This window comes from Neoarius graeffei, chromosome 1, assembly GCF_027579695.1.
Source record: "Neoarius graeffei isolate fNeoGra1 chromosome 1, fNeoGra1.pri, whole genome shotgun sequence".
Classification (NCBI taxonomy): Eukaryota; Metazoa; Chordata; class Actinopteri; order Siluriformes; family Ariidae; genus Neoarius; species Neoarius graeffei.
In genome coordinates, this window is record NC_083569.1 from 103,310,321 (window position 1) to 103,332,493 (window position 22,173).

A 22,173-nucleotide genomic window follows, 5' to 3' on the forward strand; every position below is an offset into this window, starting at 1 on the left:
TTTTGTGCCTGGGCTTTAGGAGAGGCTTCTTTCGTGGACGGCATCCATGCATGCCATTCCTCTGCAGTGTACGCCGTATTGTGTCACGGAAAATAGTCACCCCAGTTTGGCTTTCTAGTTCTTTAGATAATTGCAGTGAACTTGCATGCCGATTTTCTTCAACCCTTTTTGTTGTGTATGGGTATTTCAACTTCACCTCCCATGATACTTAGAGTCGTGGGGGGGCTATAAAAGAAGACAAAGCTCCCCACTTTCGTTCTCTTCAATACTGCAAGGGGATTGTAGAAAGTCTACATGTTATGTTATGTAGTAGCCTAGTGATAAATAAAGTTAAATGTTTTATAGCACTTCTGCCTCCGCCTCCATTAATGTTTTGTAGGATGCGTGCTCCACTTGGATACTACAAAACTGGCATTGAGGATGGGATTTGTTAACCACGAAATTTTTTTGGAAGTGGAATGAAGATGCTAGAACTGTATTGAAGCTAGCAAGACACTAGCATAAAGATGGCAGTTTTCAGCAGTGAGATGGGCTTGTGCTTCAATGAAGGCAGTGAAAGTTTCAAGACCTATGAGCAACATTTTGCAGTTTGTGGAAGCCAACGGAATACAGCATGAGAAACAAAGGGCTGTTTTCTTATCTGTGGTAGGTGCAAAGACTTTCTCATTGCTCACAGACTTGCTAGCACCGAAAAAGCTGTCTGATTGCACATTAGAGGATATTCTAAAAGCACTGAGAGAATTTTATGTGCCAGAGAAAAACATCGTAAGTGAACGTTACGCATTCTGTGCACGAAAGCAGCAAAGTGGAGAGTCACTGACGGAATATGTTGCCGCGCTAAAAGGACTGTCGACTACATGTGAGTTCGGCGAAAAGCAGGAAGAGCAGCTAAGGGACCAGTTAGTTTATGGAATTAGCAGTAAAGAGCTATGAACTAAGCTGTTAAGTGCTGCTTATGGAGAACAGTTGAAATGGGCTAAAGTAACGGACATTGTGAATAATTTCAAGTCCACCACTAGCAGTCTGAAAACGTTTCAACAAACCCTGCTAAGAACAGATAGTGTGAGCAGCTACAAAGGAAAGGCTCATGCATGCCAAAAGGAGCCGGATAGGAAACAAAAGCCAAATGCCAGCGGTGAGAGCGTGTGCTACCGATGCCAAAGAGGAGGACAGCCACCTGCAAAGTGCAAATACAAAGACTTTCGGTGCCGAGCGTGCAACAAGAAAGGACATCTTGAGCGAGCATGTAGAAATGCATTGACCAAAGAATTCGTCAACCAGGGCGGCAGCCCATGAGCAGCCATGAGAAGCGCCCAAACAGAGCGAGACACCCACTATGTCATGAGGGAACCACCAGACCAGGGACCAAGTACTGTGACGCTGAGTCAACGGTCAGCATTGCCCTTGGGTGGAATGGTGAACACACTAGGACAGCCTCCAGGGCCTGAGAACTGTGCGGACATGGAATTGCCAGGGGTCACAAAGGACTTTGAACTGTTTACAGTGAAAGGTGACAATGAGTATGTAAAGCCCTCCGTGGTCATGGTGAGATGTGATGGTATTAAGATAAAAATTGAAGTAGACACAGGTGCAGCTATGAGCATAATTTCAGAGAAACTGTACGAACAGAGTTTTAAGAAGTGTAAACTGCAGCCATGTGATGTGCATCTTCAAACATACTCTGCAGAGCCAATTGTACTGATGGGTAAAATCCAAGTGAAGGTGCAGTGTGGAGATCAGACAGAACAGCTGACTTTATTAGTGTGAAAGGGAAGTGGTCCAACACTAATGGGTAGGAATTGGATTCAGTACCTGCGCTTAGACTGGTCTAGAGTGAATCATGTACCAGTAGCAGATCCTCTTTCAGAGATATACAAGAAATACTCTCATGTGTTCAATGCAGATCGTGGAGTCATTTCTGGGGTAAAAGCAAAGCTAAGGGTAATGGAGAATGCAATCCCAATATTCTGCAAGGCTAGATCAGTGCCTTATGCCTTGAGCTCAGCCATTGACAAGCAGTTAGCAAAGTTGCAAAAAATAGGAGTTTGCACTCCAGTGGAATATAGTGAATGGGCAACTCCAGTTGTATGCATACCAAAAAACAATGGTGAGGTCAGAATTTGTGGTGACTATAAAGTAACCATAAATCCCTGGTTAGAGGTGGACAAATACCCTCTTCCTAAAACACAGGATCTTTTTGCCAAGTTAGTTGGGGGCAAATACTTCACAAAGCTAGATCTCACACAGGCTTACCAACAGGTGGAGCTAGATGATGAATCTCAGCAGTACTTGACAATCAATACACAAAAGTGGCTCTACCAAATGAATAGGTTACCCGATGGAATAGCTAGTTCACCGGCAATATTCCAATGTATTATGGATCAGATACTTCAAGGCTTACCAAGTGTTGTGTGCTACCTTGACAACATTTTAATAATGGGCAAAACAGAAATCAAACACTGGGAAAATGTTGAACAGGTGTTAAAACGACTACAAGATAGAGGCATTAGGGTAAATCGAGACAAATGTAGCTTCTGTCAACTAAGTGTAACCTACTTGGGACACAAAATTGACAGTGAAGGATTACATCCAGTACCCGAGAATGTGGAAGAGATAGCCAACACGCCAGTTCCTAAGAATGTCACAGAGCTTAGGGCATTTTTAGCATTATTGGCATACTATGGGAAGTTCCTTGAGAGCCTTTTAACAGTCATTAAGCCAATGACAGTGTTGCTACAGAAAGACAGTCCATGGAACTGGTCCACCAATTGTCAAGCAGCTTTTGAGAAGGCTAAAGCACAGTTGTCGTCTTCAACCGTTCTAACTCATTTTGATCCTGAATTGCCAATTTTGTTGGCTTGTGATGCTTGTGCATATGGTCTTGGAACTGTGATATCCCACCAAATGACTGATAGTAGTGAAAGACCTATAGCATACGCTTCACGCACTTTGAGCAAGACTGAGGTAAATTACTCACAAATTGAGAAGGAAGCATTAGGCATCATTTTTGGTGTACAGAAATTTAGGGATTATCTCTATGGCAGGAAATTTGTATTGGTAACAGACCATAAGCCACTGGTGAAGATTTTGGGGCCAAATATGTGAGTGCCAGCGTTAGCTGCTGCCCGCCTACAGAAATGGGCTTTATTACTGTCAGCTTATCAGTACGACAGTCTGATAACAGAAAACAGAATTCAAACACAACACCAAATTTAAAGTTGAGTGAAAAAACAAAATTTACAGTGAGGAATAATGTGTACGGTATATGGAGATGTCCGTGTGTGTGTGTGTGAGTGTATATAAGGAGTAGTACTGACTTACTGTTGGACCGGGGAGATGGAAGCTAGATCGCAGAGAAGGAGGGTTACAAAGGAAATGAGTAATATTATCTTTATGTAGGATAATAATAAGAGAAATAAGAATAGGGATAAGAATAAGAAAAAATTTGATTAACTGACTGATTATAAGGATTTCCTGGGCACCCAAGTATGACCACGGTGTCGTCCCGCCCCCGCACAAGATATACCACAATGAGACAGCAGAGGGAAGGCCCTGCATGCTAACCAGCCCACGGCCCTTGGCCCAGGGCCCCCAGCCCCTCCGTCCCACGACCCACCACACCTCAACTCCAGACCATCACGCAACATGCCGTATTTGTCCTATATAAGAATGTAAATGGCTATATTGTGGGCTTTCTCTAATGTATTGCATTAAAAGAAGTGTGCGCTCAGGGCGAGTCTCTGCCCAGATTTCGCCCTGCACGCCACAACAACCCTGTGTACTCATGGATATATGCCTCCTCTAAATTGTGTAAGCATTAAAAGAAGCAAGGCATGCAGTGAAACACCTGCAGAGGCATCTGCATGCATGCCTCACTTGCCCTAGTCTATTTGTTGATCTTGTTATTGGTAGATGTATGATGTATGCAAACTAATATGTAGTGCATTTAAAAGAGAATAAGGTGTGTTGCGTATTGCCAGGAAGAGGTATGTGTGTACGCGCAAAGGGCGAGTGCGCGGCGGGGGCCCAGAACCCACGAATACCCCACGGCACCGACCAACACCGGTCCCACGTGGCAACCGGACAGGACCGGGCTGCCCGAGCCACCCATGGGGCCCAGGCAGAACAGGGATGAGTGAAGTAGCGAGAGACAGAGAGAAAGAGAAAGGAGGAAAGGAGAGGAAAAAAATAAAAAAAAATCAAATCAAACGGAACATAGAAAAAGCAACAATCCCAGTCATAAAGAACTCAGCAGGGAAGCTAACCAGCTTACCTGAAGAAATAAATCAGTTTTTCTACAATTTTTACAATAAACTATACTCTTCAGAAATAAACCCCAACCAGGACGCCATTGACTCATTTCTTAACAGCATCAACTTACCACAACTTAATGAAAACCAAACAAATAAACTAGTCACCTATAACTCAACAAGAACTGTTTGAGGCTCTTAAACGTATGCCTAATAACAAAGCACCAGGTCCGGATGGCTTCCCTGCTGAGTTCCACAAACAATTTTGGTCCATTTTGGCTCCACTTTTTATCAGGATGATCAATGAATCAAAACAAACAAACAAAAAGACTTCCAGCTAGTATCACCACAGCTTCAATGTCACTTCTCCTTAAGCCCAATAAGGAACCAACAATGCCATCCAGCTACCGGCCAATCTCCCTACTCAATCACTACGTTTACATGCACATAGAGAGAATCGAATTTCTGCCGTTGCTCGACTGAAATCGAAGTTCAAAATGCCATGTATACACCTTAATTCGGCTGAAATTGAACCGAACTTGATTTCTTAGAATCGAGCTACACGACCTAGATTATGCGATTTCTGCCGAGCTAGTTAGTGCATGTATACCCTATTGAGCTACGTATTCGAGCTACTTACTTCAGCACTGCCCCTTCCGGAAGTGACAAGACCACAAGGGAAACACAACAGCCTCGGTCGGCATGACAACGAATCATGACAACGGCATGAATCTTTTCTTTTTGTGGCATTGTTTGCACTGTTAAAATTTAGCTCACTTGCTGTATCACCAAATACATCTGTACAGCTGTTGCATAGCTGTGAATTGTGTCGAAAAAACAGCCTCGGTCGGCATGACACTTCACCTTAGCCGCCCACTTTATTAGGAACACTTCTGTTCGTACATACAAACTACAAACACTCTTCTTAGAGTTTATTTTATTTTTAAAAGGGACAGTGTACAAATTAAACATTATCCTTGTGGTAAGGACAGATGTCTGTCCCAGATTATAGCAGTGCATGCTAATTTCCGCCTGTAGTCACTTTGTTTATACTCTTGAATAGCTCTTCTTCATGACGACAACCGGAAGTGTACCAACACGATGGGGCATGTAGCGCCACCTGTGGCTCGGGTGCACAATGCACCTCATAACAATAGCTCGATTTAAACACTGTGCATGTAGGATTGGATTTCTCTGGCACCCTGCTGGGACCTTCCGCTCGATTACCGACAGCAGCTCGATTTGGATGTGCATGTAAACGTAGTCAGTGTTGACAATAAAATAATCACCAAAACGTTAGCGCACAGATTAGAAGAGGTCTCCCCATCCATTATCCACCCAGATCAGACTGGCTTCATCTAAGGCAGAATTTCTCCCTCCAACACCCGCAGATTGTTTAACATAATGTATCACTCCTCAACTTTACAAGAAAAAAACATTATAGCAACTCTTGATGTGGAAAAAGCTTTTGATAGGGTCAACTGGAATTTCCTGTTTTCCACATTAGGGCGGTTTGTTTTCTGGGAATCGTTCATTAATTGGATTAAGATTCTCTACACTTCACCCTCAGCCACAGTGATCACCAATGGACTAACATCACACAGTTTCACTCTGGACCGGGGAACTAGACAGGGATGCCCACTCTCCTCTTTATAATTTACCATCTTCATTGAACCTCTAGCTGCTGCCATCCATCAGAACCCCCACATTAAGGGAGTTCAGACTCTAAATATGCATCATAAAATCAGCCTCTATGCCGACGACATCCTACTTTTTCTTCAAGACCCCACAGTATCAGTAAAAGAAACCATTACATTCTCTAATATTTCTGAATACTCAATCAATTGGAATAAGTCTGCAATTCTTCCATTACACTCCAACAGCTGGGATGTGACAGCCCATTCATCACCTATCCCACTATATATATATATATATATATATATATATATATATATATATATATATACTGAGTTATATTATACAACTGTAAAACCATGTATTGATGTAGCAGTTGTAAAAATATAATGTCCTAAATATTCTAATGTCTCAAATTTTTTCCATAGATTTTCCACCCAAAACTGCGACAGGTACTCTTGCAATTCAGGTGGAGGATTTCAATGACCACTGTCCAGTTCTGATCAGCTCAGTTGAAACGCTGTGTTACAGCAATAGGGAACTGAAAGTCACAGCCATGGATAAGGATAAACACTCCAATGCTGAACGTTTCCAATTCAGTTTGGTTACCAAGGGCACAAAAGAGAACTGGAGCATTGAGCGTCTCAACGGTTAAGTTTAAAGCTCTTTTAAAGCAGTTTAATGTTAATGCTGTAACACTTTCATTATGTAAATGATCAATTTAATAACTCATACTTGTTTTTCTGATGAATTCCTTTTCCAGAAACAACAGTCACTCTGCGCAGTCAGGAGATCCTGTGGCCAGGACATTACACAGTGGCACTGGATGTCCAAGACCAGGAGGGAAAGTCCTGTGAGGTTCAAAAGCTTCAGGTAGCCGTGTGCACTTGCACTGAGGCACAAGTGTGCCAACATAGGGCACAGACCAGATCAGGCAATAGACTGGGAACAGGTGGAATTCTGGTAGCACTGCTAGGAATCCTACTTCTTTTGTGTGAGTACCATCACCTCAGTATTTTCATGTTCACCACTGTTCTGTGTTTTTCTCTTAATGTATCTACTGATTCTGATGTTCAGATGGAAATAATGTTCTGAGTCCGAGTAACATGCAATAAGAGGCAGGATGTAAATGTGTAATAAAGCAAGAAAATGAAGCTTGGACATAAAGTTAGAAATATCCATGATAAGCCTTTGTGACAAAACAAAGAAACATTAGGGTATACATAGACAAACTAATCAAGAACTAACACAAAACAGGTAGACACAGCTGGATAGCAAACCAATGAAAGGACATGTGCAAAAACAAGCACATGATGCTTGGCACCATGACAACTGGAGCACAAAGGGGGAATATGTGACAGCACGCATGCTGAATATTTACTTTCAGTAGCTGTCACCTTTGGATAGATTTCTCTGAACCAGAAAAACAACCTGGATAGAACTAATAATTATTTAATATGACATTTTAATGCCAAATAAATTATTACAAATGCCTTGGAAAATCTTTACACCTTTATTTTTCCCTTATTCTCTTTAGGCCCTTTCAGCTGCATAAGGCCATTAAGTGCCCTCTTCCATCCCTTCTGTCTTTAGCTGCCACCTCAGGCTTTTACAAAAGACCTACTTGAGTCCTTGCCTCTCTTTCTCAACACTCCTCTTTCAGGTGGTCTTTCTATTCTCCTTTGCCCCTCCGGTGTCCATGTGAGTGTGACCTTTGTTTTGTTGTTATTGCTCCTGAAGATGTGTCCTGTGTGCCTCCATTGTCTGGCCAGTGGATTCTCAGGATCCTCCTAAGGCACTTCCTGTGGAACACACCCAGCCTTTTGCTATCTGCTACAGTAACCCTCCATGTTTCAGCACCAGAAAGTTAAATGGATACTAGATTGATGCTAAAGAGCTTGAGCTCCATGCTGCCTGTAGGGCATAGAAAGCAGTACCTGGTATTGTCAGTCTCCTTTGGATGTTTAGATGTCCTTTCTTTGGCATCTTAACAATGAGGGATCTCTTCCAATCATCAAGCACTTTCTGCTCTTTCAGGATGTCACTGAACAATGTATGGAGTTCAGGTAGAGCTTTCTCTAGGCTCACTTTAAACATCTAGGGTGTGAAATTGTTGATTCCTGCTCTTCAGTTTCTTGAAGGATTTTTCCACCTTTATGCTCATCTGTATGTTAACACCATGGTTGCACATGTAGATTTGCTGGCCCTCTGGGATGAGGATGTCGTACTGTTGTGTTTCCTCAGTCTTTGGTTGCAGCTGCTTATAGAAATCATCCTTCCCTTCATTCTCTGCCTCATTAGTCAAGACATACCCTGTAGAAACTGGTACTGATGGTTCTATTGCCTACTGGGTTCTACTTCAGTAGTCTCACTTCATCATCCAGGACTAGTCCAAAACCTCTGTGGTGTTCTCTCTCATGTCCAAAGCCTTTCTGAACCCTATCCCTCTGATCTCACTCAGCCCCAGAATGCTTAACCTGTATCAGCTAAATTGTTTCACAACATTTGTGGTCTTTCCCACCTGGGACATTGTCTTCACGTTCCAGCATCTTATTACAGTGTTTTTGGTGTGCTCAAGAATGCTTTTTGTGACTCCTTGTGTCCTCTGGCTTCTTGTAGACTTTCCCCAGGTGCCTTCATTTCCCAGTGGAAGTATTCATCATCTGGGATTCTGCAGATCACATATTCACATCTCTGAGTGGTGTCACTTGTTGTAGTGGTATTCTTCAAGCAAGACATGACTGGCATCTTTTCCAACCAATGCCTGACAGATAGCATGAATTTGCTGTTTGCATTATCTTCTCCAAGCCACAGATTCAAATTATCAAAGGCACTGGCTGGCCACTCTTTCCTACTGCTACTCTTTGTTACCAGGGTCACCATGTGGAGGTTGTTGCATGTTACTTGTTGGAAGAACGTATTTGACTCAGAAGGCATTCTCAACATTTTCATGGCACACCTAGTGGCATCAGTGCACCACACTGAGAGCCACACCAGCATTCTGCCCTGTTTTCACCTTTACCCTTGTTTAAAATAAAATGGAAGAATCTGCAAATATGCATGAATGGAAACAAGCTCCAGCTAACCAGCGACTTAACTGCTCGTAAACTAGGTTGCATTTCAAAATCAAATCAAATCAAGTTTATTTGTATAGCGCTTTTAACAATAAACATTGTCGCAAAGCAGCTTTACAGAATTTGAACGACTTAAAACATGAGCTAATTTTATCCCAAATCTATCCCCAATGAGCAAGCCTGTGGCGACGGTGGCAAGGAAAAACTCCCTCAGACGACATGAGGAAGAAACCTCGAGAGGAACCAGACTCAAAAGGGAACCCATCCTCATTTGGGCAACAACAGACAGCCTGACTATAATATTAACAGTTTTAACAGGTATAACCCTCAACTGTCCTCATGGGGCCGTCCTTCACAGGAGCGGTGCGATAAAACTCCGACCAGACACAGGGCACCAGGATGGATCAAGCAGGTCCGAGGGGCAGAAGAGGCCAGCATCTCAATCCCAGGATCAACATGTAACTCAGAGGGACAGATTGGGGGGGGGAGAGAGAGAGAAAGAAAACACGTTGTTAGGTATGCCCTAAAAATGACAAGTATTAAATCTGTGTGGTAGGCTCGCAGAGACGAGAGTCTTTACATCAGGCATAACACACAACAATGGCATGTTAATATGGTAAAATATATCATGACCTGCTCTGGCTGGATGCTTGATTGGGTGATGGGAGCACACTCCTCAGCAATGATGAGATGCAGATGGGACCCTTAGGGCTGGCCAAGACAATTCAGTTACATTTCACCGGGTCTGGGACATGCGACAGAATGTCTGACGGCCGATTCCCTGCAGGCTACGATAGCCAGTTGAGGTCTCCACCCTCTCCACCAAAAGATTTTCTGTTGACTCCATGTAACTCAGAGGGACAGATTTGGGGTGGGGGGGAGGGAAAGAAAACACAGGTGGTTAGGTATGCCCAATGTCACCTGAATAAGTAGGAACAGTATACATATTGCACCGAGTACAAGCAGGGACTCCGGCAACTAACTATGACAGCATAACTAAAAGGAGAGAGCCAGAAGGTAACACAGGCATGAGGGAGCCCCGGGACATAAAGCAGCCAGCCACTACACTGTCAACAAACTCGAGTGAGCAAGCGAGTGGGGACTGACAGCATCCATACATCCCAGTTTACCAAAACACTCTATGTCTGAGGACCCTCCAGATCTACTCCTTTACCTCATAAACACCATTAACAAAAGGCTTGACTAAACAGATATGTTTTCAGCCTAGACTTAAATGCTGAGACTGTGTCTGATTCCCGAACATTACTTGGAAGACTGTTCCATAACAGTGGGGCTTTGTAAGAAAAGGCTCTGCCCCCTGATGTAGCCTTCACTATACGAGGTACCAGCAGATAGCCTGCACCTTTTGATCTAAGTAGGTGTGGCGGGTCATAGAGGAGCAGAAGTTCACTCAGGTACTGTGGTGCGAGACCATTTAGTGCTTTAAAGGTCAATAGTAGTATTTTATAATCAATACGAAATTTGATTGGGAGCCAATGCAGTGTGGATAAGACAGGCGTGATGTGGTCATATTTTCTAGTTCTAGTAAGGACTCTTGCTGCTGCATTTTGAACTAACTGGAGCTTGTTTATGCACTTATTGGAACATCCAGACAGTAAGGCATTACAATAATCCAACCTGGAGGTAACAAAAGCATGGACTAGTTTTTCTGCATCATGCAATGACATTAAATTTCTTATCTTTGCAATATTTCTGAGATGAAAGAAAGCTATCTGGGTGATGTTATCAATGTGAGTTTCGAATGAAAGACTGGGGTCAATAATCACTCCAAGGTCTTTTACTGCTGCACGTGAAGAAACAGAAAGGCCATCCAGAGTTACTGTGTAATCAGAAAACTTACTTCTAGCTGTATGTGGTCCTAGTACAAGTACTTCAGTCTTGTCAGAGTTAAGCAGAAGGAAATTAATAAGCATCCAGTGTCTAATGTCCTCAACACATTCCTCAATTCTATTAAGCTGGTGTCTCTCATCAGGTTTTGCAGAGACATACAACTGTGTGTCATCAGCATAGCAGTGGAAACTAATACAATGTTTACGAATAATATCGCTCAGAGGTAACATATATAGAGAAAAAAGCATGCATTTAATTTTCAGTATCTGAATGTGGATGTGTCTCATATTCTCATTGGATTTTTTTTGTGTTTGTTTATTTGATTTTGATTTTTTTAATATACCACAACAACTAGGATTTTTAGACTCTAACAATTAAAGTTCATCTCTCTCATTAGGTCGCTAACCATTTAGCAGATCTCTAAACTTGCCCATATTTGTCACAAGGTGAAACAAATGGTATATCAGTTGCTGAGTTCTCATTTTATTTATGTAACAGTAGTCAAAATGTACTTTAAGAACCAAGATTTTTAAAATCAATCTTCTTTTTTTTAAACAATACTACGGTCTCTGTTTTAAATTTAAAAATGGGAATTTTTACATATTTGAACTAAACACCAGTCTGTGTCATTGGAATGAGCTATCCAAGAGAAGTTGGGCATTTAAAAATTATATCTAGTTACAATGAGTTAAACTGAAATAGGGAAGGTAATGGAACATTTATGATCTATTGCATGTTTAATGTATTAGACATAAAAATTATTAAATTTACTGTCTTATAATTTGCTGTCATATTCTGAATACTATGAGAGTAAGAGAAGTTGGGTAATGGCTTGAGCTGCCTGAAGCAGTGAAAATTGTAAAATGTGTTTGCAGTGATTCCAGTGCTTTTGCTGTTTTGTGAGTGTGGAGATGCTACAATTCTTGATGGTTTCAAGGCCTTCCCCTATGAGCAAAGCCAGCAACTTGTCGTTGATTGCATTGAAGGCAAAGGAGAGCTTAAGGTAGTGTATGTTATGCATTTTCAGGTTTTTTAAGTGCTCTGTGTGGCGGTGCTTCTGTGCTCACTTTGTGGATCCATGGCATGGTGTTCCGGGCAATGTTGCCTGGTAGCGTCGCAGCGGCTATGCAGGCCATGTGGGATTTACTTTTGTTGCACCTTCTGGTGGGACTGTGGGTAGCTACACCATTGGAACTGCACCCTGACCCTTTTTTGGTGGACTTTTTTTTTTTTGTAATTGTTAAGAGACCTTGGGTGTGAGAACGGTGCTATATAAGTTGAACTAATTGTTAATTATTATTAACACATTTTACATTCCTGGGGTCCATACTGGGAGCTCCACTTTTAGCCAGTGCCTAAATAAATAAATACATACATACATACATACATACATACATACATACATACATTGAATGTCTATACTATTCTAGTTTATTGGCTTGCATGGCCTGAACCCTTTTTCTGTGGATAGTGTCAGAATATTGTTGGCACAGCATCAGGTTTGAGTCTAGCACGTCCTGCGTAGCCCAAGAACTCGGCCTGTAGATTCTTTTCAAAGCGATCAGGCTCAAAATGCTCCTCGCAACCAACAGAATTTCTCCCAAAGAAGAGGGTTTCTAAAGTGTGGCCTGTTCCCAAATTGTGTCGCCACTGTTTAGCAAGTCGACAATGTTGCTCGGTTGTCAGCAAGAGAAGACAGAAAAAATGCTTTCCCTTATGATGTTTGTTATTTTTGCAACCAGAAGCTTTACACTCTGCTGTTTTTTAAAAATGTTTTGTACATCCGGCTATATTGCGGTGTCAGAAGCAGCAATCCAACTAAGATACAAGAAACTGATCAACAGTACTACGTCAAGCTGACCTTTGACACTGGCAATATGGCTGCACCCTTGAGTGCGCAGGAACACAAAAGAATTTTAAAGCACTGCTTTATGCAACGCACTGTGACAATACAGGGTAGTCAAAATGCATTTGTGTAAAATGTTTATTTTTTGCTGTGGGCATTCTTTAAGATCACAAACAATGAATAGGAAGCCAAACAGTATTTGCCCTTGAAGATGGCAGATTTTATTTGGATCACAAGGAAGATCAATATGTTCAAGCTACATAGCAAAAGGTAAACATTACTATGTGTCAAGCGATAAAAACAAAACATTAAATGGCTTCTTAAAACTAAGATGTTGCTTCTTGACTTAACCAGAAAAAAAGACTGTTGAAAAGAGGAAGAAAGTTTCAGTCACTACTACAGTAGCTTTCTACTTTTTTTTGTGATGGTAGATATGTGATTTTCAGACAGAGACATTAATCAATATGTCTGTGGCTGCATTAGACAGTTTGATGTTGTATACTATCTTTAGCACCACCCACATATCCATGCTCGACTCACATGGGATCTAGACAAACAAAGTAACCAAATTCAGGACAAGAAGCTTGTCTGGAGGATTATTGCTAATTCACAGACCACACCACCCAGGGGCAAAGTGCTGTAAGTGATGCAACTTGCCTCATGGTTAAAAGTTTTTGGATATCAACCGTGCCAAAGACATCCATCACTGGGAGTCCAGGAGAGTGTAATTGCTCTTGAAAGAACTGACTATGTTTACAATGTAGATTATTATTATGTTTTAATTCTAGCTGTGTAAGTGTTGTTGAAATCCAACCAAAATTACATGGTAAACTGCAGTGTTCTATCTCCCTCTTTCCTCAGGAACTACCACTGCTATCTCAGATACCCATTGACAGCAGCGGGAAATTCAAAGCTCAATGGCAAACAACTGAAAACTGGAGAAAGTATAGACGGGAATCTGAAGAGCAATACATAAATCACCAGTGGCATGTCAACAAGTCTGAGGGTGCCTATGTTGAAAATGCAATTGTAAATGGAAGACATTCTGAAAATGTTACAGTGGACACCCTTGAAAGCATGGCTTTAACCGAGACCTTCTTAGGCAACTACTTTGGAAAGGTTAGTATTTTTTCACAACCCAAAAGAGAACAGAACCTTAATACAGAATAACTGCATGTTATGCATTAATTAGTCTCACGGTGCAGACATGATCTCAAAGTAGTGGCAGTGTATAACCACAAACATACACACTGTAATCCAAGATGGCTGAGAAATTGTGTCTTGATTGGAAATTGAGTTGAGATTTAGAGAGTGCCTGTTGGCACAGTGTGTTGTTCACACTCATTCATTCATTCATTCATTCATTCATCTTCAATCAGCACTCCATCCTGGTATGGATCACAGTGGATTTGGAGCCTGGGTGTGAGGCGTAAATACACCCTGAACGGAACACCATTCCATCTGAGGCCACCATGCACACACTCAAATCACATACTTATTCACACCTAGGAACAATTTAGAATAGACATTCCACCTACCAGCATGTGTTTAAAGAGGTAGGAGGGAAAAAAAAGAGAGAACCAGCAGGACAGCTACATGGGCAAGAACATGGAAAACTCAGTGGGAATCTCAGGAGCTGTGAGGGCCCAATGCTACCTACTCTATTACAGTGCTACGCTGTTTGTGCTCAATCTCACCATAATTCACTGCCAAGTTTTTGAAAGGTTGTCTCTCGAAATGTGTTCTTTTAGAGATAAGACTATGCCTTCATAACATTTAATTTCACTTTATGGCAAAGGATTTAGGTGGAATATTAGTTTTCACATATACACAAACGCTGTGAATACATTAAAAAAAAATTCTCTGAAGGTGTCTTTTTACATCTACAAAAGATGCAAAAAAAGAATTAAATTCCATGAAAAGAACCTCCAAAAACTTTTTAAGGGTTTCTTTTCATATCCTGATATTTGATTGAAGCCTACAAAGAATTTGTTTGGTCTGACAGGTTGACTGATGAAGTTGGTGTTGTGTTGTATTTTCTTTTTTACTCTCCAGCTGGACCAATCTGATCTTATTTCGAGTGTAAATGTAGTTGTTATCTGCTGTGTGAATGAGACATAGTTTAGCAGTGTTGAGTTCTGATGTCCTGTGTGTTGTTGCAGAAAACACTGGATATAGTGAAGCAGGATGCTACTGAATACCAGCTGCTGAGGTTTCATGATGAAACCTGCAACTCAGTCACAGGCTCCTTAGAGGACCTCTGTGACTATATAGATGATGAAGATGATCTGGATTTCCTTGATGACCTCGGACCTCAGTTCAAAAGGCTTGCTGAGATTTGCTGTGGCTCAGCCATTGAATTCAAGGCCAGCTCCACTTCCATGCCTCCCAAAATGGTCTCATCCAGTTCACAAGTGGGTTTCAAAGTAGAAGAAGCTGTTGGTGGTGTCCACAGTAAGGCACCCTCTGTCTCTGCATCCAGCTACTCCTCTACTATGCAAAATGCCCAAACTACAAATTATAGAGAGAGTATTATCAGTGGAGGCACCACATCAGCAACCACCATAGGCCAAACGCTGCTCGTACAGCAGCCACCTGTCTATGTTTCCCTTACCCCTATGTATGTGGTGGAACAACAACATCCCACCCTTTTTTTGGCTTCTGGTCCAGTACCAGGTGTTCAAGAAAGCAATGTGGTGCTGGTGGAGAAAGAGGGTACCAACATGGTAATGGCTGCCCAGTACACCCTTCCCAGGCTGGGATTGCAGCAAGCACATACTAAAGTGCTGGTGGATCCAGGTATTGGAGGCACAGTGGTGCATGGGTTCTCAGGCCACCCTGAGCCTCAGGGCACTATTTCTGGTACCCTTCAGGTTATAGACAGCATGGAGCCTCTACATGTGGTGCAGAGCTTCTCGCACTCCAGCATCAACAAGAAACAGAGTATGAAGGCCCAAGGGGAAAGTGGAGGGATCATGGCTTTTGGAAATGCATCAGTTATCCCAAGTGCCCTTTCAATGTCACAGTAAGATGTGTCCCTGTTTATTGTGTCAAATGGTAGCACTCACAAATAGATGACAGAGGAAAGGGTTTCAGTTGTCGAGAAAAGTTTCCAGTCAAGCTCCACCTCCTAATGCCTTGACAAAGATGCTCAACATTCTACGTGCAGACCCATATTTTCATGATTCAGCCGTTTGTTCTGTGAAGAACATCCCACAAACCTGATTAACCAGAAGATCAAATTTACACTTAATAAAGAGAAACATGAACAATTTTTCAAGATCCATGATTTAATTGAGAGAGATGGGCATAATTAGTCAAATAATGTCACATATCTGTGAGGCTGTTTGTTATAAAAGTTTAATCAGGATTGAGTAATTGGGAAATTGTTTGTAGTGGCAGTGTGTTCGAGTATTCAGCTTGAATATCCATCACTAATAATGATCAGGACAGGCTTTTTAGGAGGTTTTGATATCCTGATGTGTATTTCCTGTAACTTAGATGTGTATCAACCATTACATGTATCATCAGTTTATTTCTCACTTCAGATAACAGATAGTGAGTTTTGATTATTTGATTGATTGTTTCTCTGTTACTTTTATATTTCTTACCCAGTAATGAAAATAGATTGCAAGATTGTGTGCTTTTGTATCTGACCTGGGTAAATTTGTGCTGTAAGCGTGCTAAATATCTCTTCATGTGCCAGAATAAACAGGAAGCCATGCTCTGTGTCTTCTTTCGAATTTGAAAACAGTTTTTCTACGAAAGATAAGAATGTTCAAGACAGCCTGACTATAATATTAACAGTTTTAACAGGTATAACCCTCAACTGTCCTCATGGGGCCGTCTTTCACAGGAGCGGTGCGATAAAACTCCGACCAGACACAGGGCACCAGGATGGATCAAGCAGGTCCGAGGGGCAGAAGAGGCCAGCATCTCAATCCCAGGATCAACATGTAACTCAGAGGGACAGATTGGGGGGGGGGGGGGGGGGGAGAGAGAGAGAGAAAGAAAACACGTTGTTAGGTATGCCCTAAAAATGACAAGTATTAAATCTGTGTGGTAGGCTCGCAGAGACGAGAGTCTTTACATCAGGCATAACACACAACAATGGCATGTTAATATGATAAATATATCATGACCTGCTCTGGCTGGATGCTTGATTGGGTGATGGGAGCACACTCCTCAGCAATGATGAGATGCAGATGGGACCCTTAGGGCTGGCCAAGACAATTCAGTTACATTTCACCGGGTCTGGGACATGCGACAGAATGTCTGATGGCCGATTCCCTGCAGGCTACGATAGCCAGTCGAGGTCTCCACCCTCTCCACCAAAAGATTTCCTGTTGACTCCCTGTAACTCAGAGGGACAGATTTGGGGTGGGGGGGAGGGAAAGAAAACACAGGTGGTTAGGTATGCCCAATGTCACCTGAATAAGTAGGAACAGTATACATATTGCACCGAGTACAAGCAGGGACTCCGGCAACTAACTATGACAGCATAACTAAAAGGAGAGAGCCAGAAGGTAACACAGGCATGAGGGAGCCCCGGGACATAAAGCAGCCAGCCACTACACCGTCAACAAACTCGAGTGAGCAAGCGAGTGGGGACTGACAGCATCCATACATCCCAGTTTACCAAAACACTCTATGTCTGAGGACCCTCCAGATCTACTCCTTTACCTCATAAACACCATTAACAAAAGGCTTGACTAAACAGATATGTTTTCAGCCTAGACTTAAATGCTGAGACTGTGTCTGATTCCCGAACATTACTTGGAAGGCTGTTCCATAACAGTGGGGCTTTGTAAGAAAAGGCTCTGCCCCCTGATGTAGCCTTCACTATACGAGGTACCAGCAGATAGCCTGCACCTTTTGATCTAAGTAGGCGTGGCGGGTCATAGAGGAGCAGAAGTTCACTCAGGTACTGTGGTGCGAGACCATTTAGTGCTTTAAAGGTCAATAGTAGTATTTTATAATCAATACGAAATTTGATTGGGAGCCAATGCAGTGTGGATAAGACAGGCGTGATGTGGTCATATTTTCTAGTTCTAGTAAGGACTCTTGCTGCTGCATTTTGAACTAACTGGAGCTTGTTTATGCACTTATTGGAACATCCAGACAGTAAGGCATTACAATAATCCAACCTGGAGGTAACGAAAGCATGGACTAGTTTTTCTGCATCATGCAATGACATTAAATTTCTTATCTTTGCAATATTTCTGAGATGAAAGAAAGCTATCTGGGTGATGTTATCAATGTGAGTTTCTAATGAAAGACTGGGGTCAATAATCACTCCGAGGTCTTTTACTGCTGCACGTGAAGAAACAGAAAGGCCATCCAGAGTTACTGTGTAATCAGAAAACTTACTTCTAGCTGTATGTGGTCCTAGTACAAGTACTTCAGTCTTGTCAGAGTTAAGCAGAAGGAAATTAATAAGCATCCAGTGTCTAATGTCCTTAACACATTCCTCAATTCTATTAAGCTGGTGTCTCTCATCAGGTTTTGCAGAGACATACAACTGTGTGTCATCAGCATAGCAGTGGAAACTAATACAATGTTTACGAATAATATCGCCCAGAGGTAACATATATAGAGAAAAAAGCAGTGGACCCAAGACAGAACCTTGTGGAACACCAAACTTTACCTCGGTACGTCTAGAAATATCACCATTTATATCAACATACTGATAACGATCAGTTAGATAAGACCTGAGCCAGGAGAGGGCCATTCCCTTAACTCCCACAACATTTTCTAGTCTATCCAGAAGAATGGAATGATCAATGGTATCAAATGCTGCACTAAGGTCAAGCAACACAAGTAGCGAGACACAGTAGTTGCTTTAGCACGGTGGTGTAGTGGTTAGCACTGTCACCTCACGGCAAGAAGGTCCTGGGTTCGAGCCCAGCGGCTGAGAAGGGCCTTTCTGTGTGGAGTTGGCATGCTCTCCTCGTGTCTGTGTGGGTTTCCACTGGGTGCTCCGGTTTTCCCCACAGTCCAAAGGCACGCAGGTTAGGCTAACTGGTGGCTCTAAATTGACCATAGGTTTGAATGTGAATGGTTGTTTGTGTCTGTGTGTCAGCCCTGCGATGACCTGGCGACTTGTCCAGGGTGTACCCTCCCTCTCGCCCATAGTCATCTGGGATAGGCTCCAGCTTGCCTGCAACCCTGTAGAACAGGATGAGCGGCTACAGATAATGGATGGATGGATAGTTGCCTTAGCTTTCATCACGGCATATGAAAACACCACAGTCATTTTAAAGAATTCCAAGGTATGAAGGTGTGTGATGGTGACAGATATATGTGACTTGTTGAACATATGAAAGCATTGTTCGTGTCACGTATGACTTCATAATTGTGTTAAATTATTAAATTTCTGAACCATTTTAACCTGAGAACTGGAAATGTGCTAGAATTTTTAGCTCATCCAGCTGACGAACAAAGGAGATTGCTGAGGACCTCAGAAAAAGCATTGCTGATGCTCATCAGGCTGGAAAAGGTTACAAAACCATCTCGAAAGAGTGTGGACTCCACCAATCCACAGTGCGACAGATTGTGTACAAATGGAGGAAATTCAAGACCATTGTTACCCTCCCAAGGAGTGGTCAACCAACAAAGATCACTCCAAGAGCAAGGCATGTAATACAGTAGTCAGCAAGGTCACAAAGGACCCCAGGGTAACTTCTAAGCAACTGAAGGCCTCTCTCACATTGGCTAATGTTAATGTTCATGAGTTCACCATCAGGAGAACACACAGAACAACAATGGTGTGCATGGCAGGGTTGCAAGGAGAAAGCCACTGCTCTACAAAAAGAACATTGCTGCTCATCTGCAGTTTGCTAAAGATCACATGTGCAAGCCAGAAGGCTATTGGAAAAATGTTTTGTGGACGGATGAGAACAAAATAGAACTTTTTGATTTAAAGGAGAAGCGTTATGTTTGGAGAAAGGAAAGCATTGCATTCCAGCATAAGAACCTTATCCCACCTGTGAGACATGGTGGTGGTAGTATCATGGTTCAGGCCTGTTTTGCTGGAACTAGGCCAGGACGGCTTGCCATGATTGATGGAACAATGAATTCTGAATTATACCAGCAAATTCTAAAGGAAAATGTCAGGACATCTGTCCATGAACTGAATCTCAAGAGAAGGTGGGTCATTCAGGAAGACAACGACCCTCAGTACACAAGTCGTTTTACCTAAGAATGGTTAAAGAAGAATAAAATTAATGTTTTGGAATGGCCAAGTCAAAGTCCTGACTTTAACCCAATCGAAATGTTGTGGAAGGACCTGAAGCGAGCAGTTCATGTGAGGAAACCCACCAACATCCCAGAGTTGAAGCTGTTCTGTACGGAGGAACGGGCTAAAATTCCTCCAAGCCGGTGTGCAGGACTGATCAACAGTTACCGGAAACGTTTAGTTGCAATTATTGCTGCATAAGGGGGTCACACCAGATACTGAAAGCAAAGGTTCACATACTTTTGCCACTCACAGATATGTAATATTGGATCATTTTCCTCAATAAATAAATGACCGAGTATAATATTTTTGTCTCATTTGTTTAACTGGGTTCTCTTTATCTACTTTTAGGACTTGTGTGAAAATCTCATGATGTTTTAGCTCATATTTATGCAGAAATGTAGAAAATTCTAAAGGGTTCGCATACTTTCAAGCACCACTGTATCCAGCTATGATATGATGCAGCCTGATGCAAAGTAGAGTTATTCTTACTATCCTATTTCCAATGATTACACCTTTTAAGTTAACATTTATCTGTTTATAGTTACATCTAAATGTTGCACAATGCAGTACCAGCCCAAGCTAGGGTCCAAAGCAGAGTTTGAATTGGGGGCCCCTGACAGAGAAACATGTTTGGCATGCTTGAAACTGGTACAGGCTGTTCTGATTGGTACTTGTTTTGGCTAGTTAAATCCTTGAGATTGAACTTCGCTCACACATCTGCTCTCTGTTTCCATGAGGTTATTCTGGCCAGTGATGTAATGTTCCATCATCCATTGATCTTACTTTGTCATACACAGATAACCTGGCTTCATAAATCCCATCTTCCAATCATTTAGCTACAACACTCTTGAATTTGGATATATACTCATGTTTGTCCTACAATAAACTGAGAAACATCTCTGAACAGCTGTGTCTGCGTCAGTGACTGTTGTTCCTGGATCCATAAGGAAGAATCGCCTGGGTGGCAGATGTCTACATTCCTAAATCATACTTTGTCAATTCAACCTCCTTCAGTACAGACACATCAAAACCGATCAATCCCCCACTGCCTTGGTGCTGCTAATAATATCGATTATTGTCAATGCTTGATCATTCACACGTGTCTGGAACAGAAGGTTATTTTCATTACAGAAATATATACCCAGCAACAAGTTAATTTTAACTAGCTAGCCAGAGAAATGAGGGAGAATCTCGCTACTGTTATATTTTGCTAACTAATTAAAAATTAGCTTAAAATGAATGATAGCTGAACATTCTTCTTCCTTCTTTTCGCTTCTCGACATGTATATGTCGTTTTTTACAATATTACTTTTTTACTGCTTTTTCCATCAATTCAGAGGAGAGGACTGTTACCTGACATAAGTCTGACTGACTGTGCTTGCATCAAAATGCAATGTCCATTCCAGTGTGCATGCACATGAACATGACACCAGCTCTAACTGAGGCAGCAGGAGTCAATTAAACCAGAAGTATTAGCTAGCCAGCCTGTTAATATAATATTGCGTGTTGTATGATTACCATTGACATCATATGTCACACACACAAAAACATTTCATGTTCTCTTGTGAGACATTTCAAGTGCTCTTGGGGCCCTCTGGTGGCCACAGGGGTCCTAAACAGGCACATCGCTTGCTTATGCATCAGGTCAACCCGAGTAGAACATCCTTGGGACAAAGTTAGTTCCTGTTATCACTCATGTTATAGCAGCTATATACAGCTGTTCCATTTAGCATCCTTTCTTGAAGTTAGTAAAACACAAACAGCTTTTCATATTATCAAATGTTAAACAAAAGCTTCCTTCACCATATCAATGAGTATATGGTTTTCTTTGTCAAATAATGACAAATTTAATCAATTTATTATTTCAGCAAGCATTGTTGATTGAGAAAATTAATCACCTTTTGAATAATCAGATTTAGGAATTCAACAGTGCGATGGTATCAGAACAAGTTTATGTCAGATTAGTTTTTATCATCCAGAGAAGAGTGATTTACTGGGATATAGACACTCGTATTTTTCATATGAACTACATCTGGGACTGGAGTCACATATTTTCCAATATCCTCACTCATGAGGAAATTGATTAATTGTTTTGATAAATTTGGGTACTTTTTGTTTGTGAATGCGTCTATGTAATTAAAAGAAAATCACATGTTGGCTTGAAGATATGAAGTTTATCGTGTCATATTGAAAAACTTGTATTTTTCATACAAAATACATCCCAGACCTGAGTAACATATTTTCCAACATCTTCACTCTTGAGGATATCGATGATTT

General features: G+C 41.8%; 1 protein-coding gene across 1 annotated transcript in view; it reads left to right on the top strand.

Annotated features, from left to right (window-relative positions):
• Positions 1-15,703, top strand: part of LOC132879620 (desmoglein-2-like protein) — a 116,792-nt gene extending 101,089 nt beyond the window's left edge. The window contains exons 10-14 of the mRNA XM_060913731.1: positions 6,314-6,535; positions 6,649-6,879; positions 11,686-11,813; positions 13,518-13,775; positions 14,819-15,703. Coding sequence (XP_060769714.1) covers positions 6,314-6,535; positions 6,649-6,879; positions 11,686-11,813; positions 13,518-13,775; positions 14,819-15,685 — 1,706 coding nt within the window. The 3' untranslated portion in view covers positions 15,686-15,703. The remainder of the gene's footprint in view (positions 1-6,313; positions 6,536-6,648; positions 6,880-11,685; positions 11,814-13,517; positions 13,776-14,818) is intronic.
• Positions 15,704-22,173: the final 6,470 nt, after the last annotated feature.